This window comes from Artemia sp. Qi Xiang Cuo, chromosome 2 (genome assembly GCF_049724085.1).
Source record: "Artemia sp. Qi Xiang Cuo chromosome 2, ASM4972408v1, whole genome shotgun sequence".
NCBI classification, from domain to species: domain Eukaryota; kingdom Metazoa; phylum Arthropoda; class Branchiopoda; order Anostraca; family Artemiidae; genus Artemia; species Artemia sp. Qi Xiang Cuo.
In genome coordinates, this window is record NC_142795.1 from 24,385,615 (window position 1) to 24,398,177 (window position 12,563).

Here is a 12,563-nt window from a genome sequence, read left to right on the forward strand (position 1 = left end):
CAGTTTTTTACGAAAGTAAAGAAGATCAAACACAAATTTGCTGAAAATTACACAATATATTATTTACTCTCTCAGAAATAATGTTAACCCCGCTACGGCGGTTTACAGAATTCATAATTACAGGCAATATCTTAATCACTCACTTGATTTTGTCTTTTAAGTGTGAACATACTTTCTGCCATTCTCGCTGGTTGAACAATTACCGAGCCTTTGATATTGAAATACAGTAGAAAGAAGAAAAGAGCTGCAGAATAGATGGATAGGAAAAAGAGAGAGAGAGAGAGAGAGAGAGAGAGAGAGAGAGAGAGAGAGAGAGAGACAGAGAGAGAGAGACAGAGACAGAGATGGACGGGGGGGGGAGAGAGAGAGGACGATTGAGGCTAATTATATTGCTAACAGAGTATTTGGAAATAAAGTTTTGAAACTCTTTTATTCATCCAAATCTTCAACAACTTCCGAACTAACACCCGAAAAACAATTAGTTACGCCTTACATAAATTTAAAACATACCAGTAATGTTAACGTAGCATAAAACCATAGAATTTGAACGATTTAAACAAAATAATGAAACGTTTCATATTAGCTTTAAGGACAAAGAGCAGCTAAGTATATACAATTGTACTTTAAGTAGACAAATATTAGAAAGTAAGGGATCATTTAAAGAAGAACATGTGTGAACAAAAAAAAATTGGTACTAGAAATAACAAATATAAATTAGTAAAAGTAGATGCTTACAAAATTCACATATCAATCTATAGGGCAAAATATGTGTTAGAGTCGCGAAAAGACCTATGTGCTGCTAGCGTATTAAAGGAAAACAAGAAAAAATCTTCACAAAAAATACAGAGCAAAGTAAAATACGTTACATCCTTAAATGTAGAATAAACAAAAAAATTAATTTGTGAATTCGAGTGCTAAAAATTACTGCATCCAAAATGTTTGTTTGTATATAGCTAGCGAAAATCTAGACTGTTTTTAGAATAATTATGGAGCAACAGAAAAAAAAACACATGCAAATAAAACAAAATACTAGAGGTTCATGATTCTAGATAGACTACATTGCATTACCGCAATATACCTGACGACACCAAAGACAACGATTAACTCATTAGACTGACTAATCAATTTGATCTCAAAGAAAAATCATCCAAAATCAATATACGTGTCTTTCAGCCAGATTGTAATGCCATCTGTCCTTTTTAACTTAACACGATCATTGATTTCGGCGCTAGTGTTAAAAGCTCCTTTTATATTTTTGAAATAGGTAGTATTGAGCGGTTTCTGAGACAAACATCAATTCCTTTTCTGATGCCATTTTCTGAGACTAGAGTAAGCGGCAATTCTGATAAAAAAAAAGCGCTGTTAGATACACCATTTAGATTCTTGGACTCTTTGAAGTACCATGCACAGTGAAAATGAAACCAGTTTTTTTGGAGTAGTTAAGATGAAACCGACCCAACCATATTTACCTTAGAAAATAAAAAAATCAGGAAATTGTATTTTTAATGAAAGAGAACTCTATATACATCTCAGCGATTCCAATTGGCGAGGTTTGGTCCCAAGATTTCAAAAACTGTCTTTATTCATATTTTCATTGACAAATAACTTTTTTGGCACCCATTAAAAATTGCAGCAACCATAAATTTAAAAAAATAATTGTAGAATTCGGAAGCGAACAAACTTTTAAAGTTGGAATTTTTAAGGGCGAAAACCAAGTCCAAATTAACTAATTAGTGTTGTTTGTTTGTTTTCACTGTTAAACATGACAACCCTGACGAAAATGTGACTCTACCATAAAAACTTTAAATTTTTGAACCAAACAAAAAATAAAAAAAAATAAAAAAAAAAAAAACTGTTTTCAGGAATGAATAGAACTAAGATAGTCCAAGTGAGGGAAAAATGTTTTCTTTTTAATCTCAATAAGATTTTCATGTTTCCTTCCATTTTCAATCATTTTTGAATAATTGAGTTACCAACTGATATCATTGTTTCACAGTTACGTGATGCTACTGACACAGTTAATAATAAAACACCCTTCAAACAACAGATGCGAGGATTCAAATAATAAGTAAGTACATTATTTAGAAATATATTTGGCCCCATTGAGATGGGATGGAGCGCTTTTGTCATGGTAGCAACCATTGTATTCTGAAAGAGTTTTGATTTAGGAATCGAATAACACTACCATTTTATTTATTGTAGTGTTTTCTATAGGAGAATATTGCCATGGAAAAGAATATTGCCAATATTATTGCCAAAATTGCCAATATTATTGCCAAAAATAATATTATTACCAATAATATAGACAAGAATATTGCCAATAAATGTCACACGAGTTGTCTGGTATCGTCAATAATAATAATAATAATAATAATATTGATAACAACAAATTGATAACTTCATACGGCGAATTTACTCTGAAATGGAGCCTTTAGAATACACAATGGTTTGATTAATAACACATTCGAAATCAAACAAATTAATAACAGAATTATAAGTAACATCCACGGGTTAATGAAGAGCCAATAGAATTTTCTACTTAATTTAGAAAAAGAAAAAAGGAGCCTTGAATAAAAGAAGAAATTTAAGAAATAAAAAAGCTCAATAACAGAAAGGATTACAGATAACAGAAAGAATAAAGGATAACAGAAAGAATAAAGAGCCAATAGAATTTTCTACTTAATTTAGAAAAAGAAAAAAGGAGCCTTGAATAAAAGAAGAAATTTAAGAAATAAAAAAGCTCAATAACAGAAAGGATTACAGATAACAGAAAGAATAAAGGATAACAGAAAGAATAAAGAGCCAATAGAATTTTCTACTTAATTTAGAAAAAGAAAAAAGGAGCCTTGAATAAAAGAAGAAATTTAAGAAATAAAAAAGCTCAATAACAGAAAGGATTACAGATAACAGAAAGAATAAAGGATAACAGAAAGAATAAAGAGCCAATAGAATTTTCTACTTAATTTAGAAAAAGAAAAAAGGAGCCTTGAATAAAAGAAGAAATTTAAGAAATAAAAAAGCTCAATAACAGAAAGGATTACAGATAACAGAAAGAATAAAGGATAACAGAAAGAATAAAGAGCCAATAGAATTTTCTACTTAATTTAGAAAAAGAAAAAAGCAGCCTTGAATAAAAGAAGAAATTTAAGAAATAAAAAAGCTCAATAACAGAAAGGATTACAGATAACAGAAAGAATAAAGGATAACAGAAAGAATAAAGAGCCAATAGAATTTTCTACTTAATTTAGAAAAAGAAAAAAGGAGCCTTGAATAAAAGAAGAAATTTAAGAAATAAAAAAGCTCAATAACAGAAAGGATTACAGATAACAGAAAGAATAAAGGATAACAGAAAGAATAAAGAGCCAATAGAATTTTCTACTTAATTTAGAAAAAGAAAAAAGGAGCCTTGAATAAAAGAAGAAATTTAAGAAATAAAAAAGCTCAATAACAGAAAGGATTTCAGCATGTTACCTGACTTTTGCACGAGCTAAAAGTTTATAAATTCAAACTTATTTTCATAGGAGGGTAAATTCACCCAGCTTTGTGTATAGTCTTTAGGCTATTAAAAATATTTCAACTCGGTACCCACCCCCCTCCCAATACGTAATTGACAAACTAATTATTTAAAAGTTCAAAAATTCCCAGTTATTAATTGATTTAGGGCCCAATTACAAGCATAATAAGATTATATTAAACATAACGGTAGAACCAACTAAACTAATTCCAGTTAAACCAATTTTAAATTTCAAACAGACTTACTAGCTACTCTCTCAAAAGTTAAGCGTAAAACTACAATGTTTATATGATCATACTAGATTTCTGGTTTGTCAACATCCACAGAATAGAAGAACATCAGGAAAAACGGAAAGAATTATACAAGGTAATGTACAAGGCCGTATGCAGGGAGATGGAAGGGGGTTACGGTATTCGAGCCCCAACCAATTTTTTTTGTCCGTCTTGTAAAACGAAACAAAAATGTATATAAACAAATTTTGTATTCCTTTTTTAACGTTTTTTTTAGTAAACTCCCCTCCCCCCAACCAGAATAAATCCTGGATACACCCTTGGTAATATGGCAGGATTTCAAATTTTTCTTTTGCGCAAGTACCCAAGAGTTAAGGGTGCAATTTTAGCTTTGCACGCGAAACAAGAAGTTTTGGACTTTACCTCATACCTCAAACAACTGTTATCTCGAGATTCTAAAAGAATCATAAAACAATTCTTAACCAAATATGATTTTTTTTTTTATTTATTTAAACGCAAAAACACAAAAAAGCGCATTGTCTTGCTTTTTTTTTCTGGACCTAATCCGACCCTTACCAAGAGGAAGATATAGCGGTTTTAAACTATTATCACAACTAGAAACTCATCACAGGACAAACAATAAAGAGGCCAATACTGCTGCACATGCACCTTCTCCACGCCAATTTGTTCAGAGCTTCTCCTATTTAAATTCCGACTTTGTTTTTCGTTTTACCCCAAATGAACTGTTAAATAGCACCATTGTGGTAGTCAATCATCTGTCATTCATAAATTTTGACCAGACTCTCTTAACAATATATATAACAATATCTTAATAATAAAAAATCTCTTAATAATAAATAACAATAACACGATCATCACAAATACATTTATAAAGGGAAATTTTGAGTTTTTTCCAAGAAAACGAAATGATATTTATACTTTTTTTTATGCTATGACAGAAACCTTGTTCAAAATATCCCGTTCTCTGTTAGAGTAAATGGCACTAGCCTATTCACTCTAGGGGGATTTTAGGAGGTGGCAACCCTTCCAGGGATCGATCACCGCTGCAGTAACCTTGAGGGACAAGATTAATAATTATCCCTGTTAAATAGACCAAGTGAAACGTCGTTTCGAGGCGCTGTGCGCAAGCAACGGCTCTAGAAGATCTATATCCTAAATCTAAATCCCTTTTAATATTTTTTAATTACAGGCTTTAGGTATACGTTCCCTTAAAAACAAGCAAATTTGTGACAACCCCGCAGCTGTAACTCGCACCAAACGGATAGCATACTAAAGTATTGGATTTATTAGTCTCATATCTATTCATTCGCGAAGCCAAAATCATGATGTTGCTTAGATTCTTTCTTAGAGAAGGATCTAAACTTGTTATAGTAGGAAAAATTGTCCTTTTTCAACGATTTTCAACCCACTTTCAACGTACTTTTAACCTAAAAACCTTGTATAGCAAATTCAAAAAAAATAAGTATTTTAATAATCAATTATATTTATTAATTAAATTAAAGTAATTAACTGAATTTAACTGAAAATTAAATTTAATTCTGTAGATGAACAAAACTGAATTTCAGTTATAGAATGATAGTAACATTTTTGTCTTTCATTGATATATCAAACCAAAAAAATAAGTAATTTAATAATTAATTATATTTATTAATTAATTAAATTATTTAACTGAATTTAATTCAAAATTAAATTTGATTCTTAAGATGGGCAAAACTGAATCTCAGTTATAGAATGATAGTGACATATTTGTTTTTCATTGATATACCAAAACCGTAAGAGAGCAAAAAGACAAGATACCAAAACTCGCCCTGGGAACATAAACCCTGAATTACCAAAGACATCAAAAGGGGAACATCTTTTGCGCTCTAGCTCCATCTTAGTTCTATTCATAGCTGAAAACTGGTATTGTCTACGACTTTCTTCTAGTTGCTACACGAATATTTAAGCAAAATGTTCTGAGAAAAGTTCTGTGAAGTGTTGACATGGCGAAGAGTGAAAAAAAAAAAAAGATTGGAAACTAATTCCTTGACTTCTACAATGCTTTTTGCTTGAGATAATTAGACAATAAACAATATTTGATCCCCAGAATCTTAATTATACCTTATATCTATTGAAAAATTTGATGTAAACTGGTGAATAGCGCCAAAATAAGATCTTATCTTTTGCTTTGGTTATATGACATTAAATATGTGTAAAATCTAGATCGTCATTTTGGAATGTATGCTATTTATCTAATCAAATGTTTGTACTTCACATAATAGGAATTATGTATTAAAGTAGTATTATCAGAATCAGAAGAAACAAGGATTCTAGTGATATGTGAATAAAGTTTGAAGCGCTAAGTTGATAAATATTTCCAAATAGGATAATTCCTAAGACGCTCTTGTACGTCATTCAATTAACTAACAATTTAATGTGTTTAATCTTGAATGATTTCAATAATAAACACATTATAGATAGATAGTTTTTTAACGATATAGAATACTATATTCAATGATATAGAATTCCTTTTCAATTCCTATTTTACCAAAACATGTCAGGGTTAAAATTCTTACGTAATTTTGCTCATTCAAATCACTTCTTTTTTAACCCAGTTTACTACCAATTAATGATGGCATTTGTCTTTTGTAACGGTGATCGAGAAATTTACACTTTCTAGAACTCCATGATGATATATTCTGTTCACTCATTTTCTGCTGATTTTTCAAACAAGTTCCTTAGTTTCAGACTTGGCGTCCGCTAAGTACTATAACTGCATGACCAGAGACGGTTTCAGGGGAGAAGGGAAGAGGCACTTGCTCCAGGCGCAGAAATTTTAGGGGCGCAAATTTTCCAACAAATAAGCTAACGGTTATGATCATTTTTCAATTTTTGAAATTTTATTTTTATTAAAATAAAGTAGAGTGCGCAGTCGGTAAATTTCTTTTAATAAATGAAAATTTTATTAAAATTTGGCCTGAAAATTTTTGGGAGACAGAGGGGCACTAATCAAGATTTTGCCCAGGGCACAATAGAGGCCAGAACCGCCACTGTGCATGACGGCGTTTGGAGGTATTTTTCATTATAAATTGAGTTCCCAAATTTTCAGCACCGACTCAAATACAACTCAAGATACTCAACTCTGACTCAAATACAATTATGGCAAAAACCCACGAAACTTTCAATACACATTTACGGCATCTTTCGGGATTTGACAGCTTCCTCCCCTGTCAATCAGCTTTTGGGTATAACCTTGCATTTTACTAAGCAAACTTGGGGAAATGCATATCTGAAATGGCAATATTATGCTCAAGAGATAATGCAGCCAATTCTTTAAGCCATTCTTAAAATAAAACAGCACATTTAGCAACATGTCGATAATACAAAACATCTTCTGACTCTTCAGGTACTGATGACTTTAAACGGCTGTGATTCCTAGAAAAAAAGAAATTAAATATAATGACAAAAATAGTGGGTTACATATGAAAAGATGTAAGGTCTATTTTTGACATTTTCAAAGAAAACAATACAGCAAGATAAATGAAACCCAATTTTTTCCCCAAAAATTGGTCCTAAAGATCACATATGAATATTTGCACTTTTTTAGAAATAGACTTTTTGGTATTTAGGAAAACTCCTCACACGAAATTTTTACTGTGCACAGCAAGTGTTTTAACAAAATAAGCCGGCAGTAACAAATACTCGAGGTGGAATAAAAACAACAAAAAGAAAAAAAAACTTGTCTCAGAGAACATTCAAACATTACAAACGGTTAATGATCATGTTGTCACTATTACCCCTACAGCTCATTTTTAATTATTTGAAATAATTACCGAAAGCCACTTGTTGGTTTCAAAGTAAGGATCAGTAGATTAAAGTATGCTCATCACACTTAGAATAAAGATTATCCGAAGCTATAACAGTGCGTAGGGCATAGTTACATCGACGTTTCACTAACCCTTCTTGATTAAATGGAAAGGATTTATACCTAAAATCTTTGCAAGAATGTACTCAATAGCTCCTTAAAGTTTCTTGGCGATCGGAAGAACGGTGCAGTAATGCATATAGGATGTACAGGCCGGCAGACAGATTGAAACACACACATTCAATTATATATATATATATATATATATATATATATATATATATATATATATATATATATATTATATTGCTGTATCCAGGATTTTGTTCGAGGGGGTTATTTTTGTGTGAGGGGGGGGGGGGTGGTAAAAAAAAACTTGAAACACATCGAAAATTTGTTTATATGCAGTTTTATTACGTCTTTAAGAAACAGTCAAAACTACGGGGGTAGGGTTCAAACCCCCTATCTCCCCTCATGGATACAACCTTGAAAGGCTCCAGAAGCTTGGACTTGTCTGAGGAGCCCCTGACCGGACTAAAACAAACCGGGTGAGTTTCATAATACGCTTGAGCAGCCAATTGAAACATATAACAAATTATTATAACACAAATAACTATTTTAAGGTGCAAATTCGATGTTCTTGCTGCTGTTTAAGGTTTCAACATTGTTTTTAAATTCAAGATTAAGAAACTATCGCCACTCTTACGCCTAAAGATTGTATCTGATATTGCAAACAATCGTTTGCTAAGCTGTTGTCGAAGGTAGGATCAGTGGGGAAAAGGTATATCAGGATGATCGAAGGGTGATTGATCACACATTTTACTGTTGATCTTCTCTTTGAGAACAGCTTAGCCAACTATTCTTGGAAATTATTTCAAAAGTTTGAAAACGTCACATACTACCTTTAAGCAGAACAGCGATGTTGCCTCAAGTCGACATGTCGATCAATAATTGATATGTTAATTTGATCCCCTATATGTCTATTTCAATGGTGTAGAGAAAAATCTACACCATTTTTGAAGGAACAAGGTCTCTCACAAATTTAGCACCAAATTTTCTCTTGGAGTAACACGTGTCCTACTTACTTTGGGTCATTTCCTATTGGCACTCCCTCCAAAATACTCTCCGGGATATCTGCCTCAATAACAGGACTGCCAGTAGTATTTCTTCGAAAAATGGACTGCAGAGCTGACGCAAAGCTTTTTTTCTTCTCTAAAAAAAGCCCGAAGACAAAAACAATGAAGAAAAAGAAATCATGCATTTAGCGTCTAATAAAAAGTACAATATAGAAATTCCCAAAGGGATGAGTTATAGAAAAGTCGTGGTATATCACGACTACCAGCCTTTTAGACGCCTCGAAAACCATCAACAAATGTCATAGAGCTTGTCCTTATTCCAATCGAGTCAAGTAATCCCAGTAGGACTTAATGTAAATTTATTTTCAAAATTTCTGTGCTATTTCGGCAAGATTTCAAATTTTTTGTTCGTTTTGTTAGCCCTTATTTAACAATGCAGATCGGTAGGAACATTTGCATAATGTAAAGTAAGTATATGTTTAGTAATACAAACTGTTGCAACAAAATTGCAATTCTAGCCAACGACATCGAGAATTGCAATTCTAGTGGCGTTGGCTTAATAAATACGTAACTGAAGAGACACACGAAGCAACACAAATATCTTCGGACAAAACAAGATAAATAAATAAATAAAAAAAAAACAAGCACTAAAAGGCAAAAAAAGAAAAAGAAAGAGCAGAAAAAATAGACCAGAGGTCAACTAGCTAGAGTCTGAAATAAATCAAAATTAAAGCTAAATGTACCATTTGTAAGTTCCCATACCCCGACAAGGAATAATCTACAAACAGTTATTTTATTGAAGAACGGTCCTTAGAAGTCTTTGTTAACTATATCATAAGTTTTCAGAATTATCAGGGAAAATACAACTGGATTTTGTGAAATTTTTTAGAGAGTGAAGCTTCCGCTGTCAAAATCCTCTAAAATCTGAAATCTGAAAGCATTTATCTACGGGAGAATCCTCGACGCATCGTCCCATCCCCGGAATGCCATGATTATTACAATTTTCTCTTCAAGAGCCAGTAATATTCATAAAATTCACCTCATTTTGCTTGATTATATAGAGTTGTTCATGTATAATTATGTATTTATTTGAGATGACTTCATTAACATACACTTTCATATTACTCTGCTGAAGTATGTATTTTTAAGATACAGTTCCTCATTTTCCTAATATCGATCAAAAATGAAATAAAGACAGGACTAAAACAGGATTTGAAGCTCTGATTTATCTATCAGTCACTACGTAACCAACATTCTTCTTTTGCTTCTTAAGCCAGTTGTTTTCTCATAATGACCTCACTTGATCTCGCTCGACAATATTTGCTTCCGCCACTACCACCATTAACAAAGCCAGAGTGAGGTGCCATGCGTAATAAGCTATACCATATCAATACCCAAAAATCATATATTTTTCAAAGATGGCCAAGATACATCCAAACTAGGGGGACATTGGAAAAACGATAATTATAAAAAGGACAAAAAATTAAAATATTAAGAATAATAATATTTATTTTTTGTCCTTTAGCAATAAAAAAGAAAGAAAAAAAGTAAAAAATTGCTTTGAGGCCAAACAAATTTTTAAAAGGAAACAAAACGAATCAACTGAATGTTTGCTTGGAACTGAATGAAAGTTTGGAATCAACTTGAATATTTTAAGACTATAAGTGTTGCCAAACCTAAACAACCAATTTTGATATTTTTTTTCGCTGTTCGACGTGGCAACACTGACAAAAATATAGTATTTCCGTAAAAACTTCATATTTTTGAAACAAACAAAAGGAAAATCTTAGAAAATCGCAGTTTTTAGGCAGGAATTTTACCTAAGATGGGTTAGGCGGAAAGAATAGTTAATCTCGATATTCTGGGTCCTTTAAAGTTTTCTTTTTTGGAAACAACTAAACTTTAATCCAGTATATTGAAATTACTTTATGAATAAATCAAATTTTGTGCTAGGAGCAAACACAATTTCATAACAAAAACTTTAATATGAATTGTCCCCTTCTGCTCCCTACAAGAGCCGCAGAGTATTGGTAACTTACAAGAGTGGAAATTGCCAATAGTGTCAACGAAAGAATCACCAACGCCATCTAGCGATTGGCTTTTCTTCTTGACATTTTTCAGTCTAATAATAAGGCAATATTGGTGTAATTACCATAATTAGCAAAATTAGTGCAGTGTCTGATCTGACTTTCTGAAAAAAAGACAATTACAAATAATTGAGAAATGGCAAGAGACACCAAGGGCTAGATGATCTTGGTGATCATTTATACTGACACTAGCTCCAGTTTGTACTCTTGAAGTAACCCATTTTCTTTGGTAAGAACTTATTACTTAGATCGGAATCGAAAGAAAAAATGACGGAATTTTAGTTAAAAAATGAATTTGGACGCATTATCATAAAATACTACCGAATTTTCAGCCACAAATTATTGGGCCTTTGGTTGTCAGTATCTCTATCCCATGGGGGAAAAAGGTATCCCCTTCAATTAAAGACTGGTCCAGAGTGCGTTTATTTATTACGTCCAGTTAGTAAGTCCAGTTAGCTGAAATGGAAAAACGCCGATATCTGTTTTATTGCAAAACTGGATAACATATTTCTATACATTTCCTTACTGCTAAGAATTGATTTTTTTTTTCTTTAAAACTTTTTTCTACCTCAGTTACATATCTAGCTATCCTTCAAAATTGTCCATAACTTTAATTTTACCGTTACCAATACATATCAAACACACTGTTAACAGAGACAGGTAGACGGGGCGGGAACTTTAGTACTAACGCAGAGTGTTTTACTTCAAAAGAGATGCAGGGGGTTTCTCCCACAAAAAAACTCTAGATTTTCAGAATTCGCATTTTAATAACAAAAAACCTAAGGTAAAGGGCCACCCCTCACCAACATCCCAAAATTAATTCCCACGAGTTTTTATACTTCATTTAATTCACCGTTTAACCCCCCCCCCAAAACACCCCGAAATGCTGTATAAGTCCTTGGGTCAAGCGATTCAAAGATACTACTATTCTTGCAAAAAGATTCCCTTAATGGAGGACTGCTCCTCCCCTCCCGAAATAATATTCGGGATAATATACGATTCTCCCTGTGAGTTTTTACATTTTCGATGTGATTCTTCTATTTTGGTTTCTTCGATACACTCTCGACCCCAGATATTGAGTCTCTCCAAAATCAATACCTATGAATGTGCCTATGTCAACAGGATGCTCCCTAATAAGAGAGTGGTTTATTATTTATAAGTTATAATTAATTTTAAACTTAATATTAATTAGTTCCAAAAAAATGACTTTCGACATAATCTGTATATACGTTAATGAAGAATAAAACTTTCCGAAATTCCAAAGAGTTAGAACAAAGAGGAAGAGCGAGAATCTTACAGTTTTTTGAATGATAGTCTGAAGTATTTGATAAGTACCTGCACCCTTTTGAACAGAAGAAATTGGTAGCGGCTCCCTTGGTAGAGTAAGTTTTTTACTTGTCGACAATTCAAGTTTAGCTTCTTCAATAACACTTTCGACGTTCTTTCGTGTAGATAGAATTGCTTCTAGCCTATGTTTTACTGCAGCTAAAATCTGAAATAGTAAACAATATATATTTAACTAGACGTCATTGCAACAGGACATGTACACAGGCAAAAGCGTAGGCGGACACGTGGCAGCTCTTAGAGCTTCAAAACTTTCTCAGGGGGGGGGGGGGATTAAATTTAGGAAAAGTGCATTTTCTCCAATTATAAAACACAGTACTGAATAGGAGTCTTTCGAGGACTATTTCTTACTATTCCAAGGACCCCCCCCCCTCCCCCAGCGATAAGCACTGACAAAAGCAATTGAACCACGACTGATCCAAAATTGAATATTTAACAGTCTACCCT

General features: G+C 32.5%; 1 protein-coding gene across 5 annotated transcripts in view; it reads right to left on the bottom strand.

Annotated features, from left to right (window-relative positions):
* Nucleotides 1-417: 417 nt before the first annotated feature.
* Nucleotides 418-12,563, bottom strand: part of LOC148955031 (FHF complex subunit HOOK-interacting protein 1B) — a 76,422-nt gene continuing 64,276 nt past the window's right edge. For 4 of the 5 annotated variants that reach the window (XM_089099840.1, XM_089099847.1, XM_089099855.1 and 1 more), the window contains 3 exons: nucleotides 12,108-12,264; nucleotides 8,695-8,821; nucleotides 418-7,179 (listed from right to left, as the gene is read on the bottom strand). In XM_089099840.1, the coding sequence (XP_088955966.1) occupies nucleotides 7,089-7,179; nucleotides 8,695-8,821; nucleotides 12,108-12,264 (375 nt within the window). In that variant the 3' untranslated portion in view covers nucleotides 418-7,088. The remainder of the gene's footprint in view (nucleotides 7,180-8,694; nucleotides 8,822-12,107; nucleotides 12,265-12,563) is intronic. The other variant, XR_016142820.1, reaches the window with a different exon arrangement.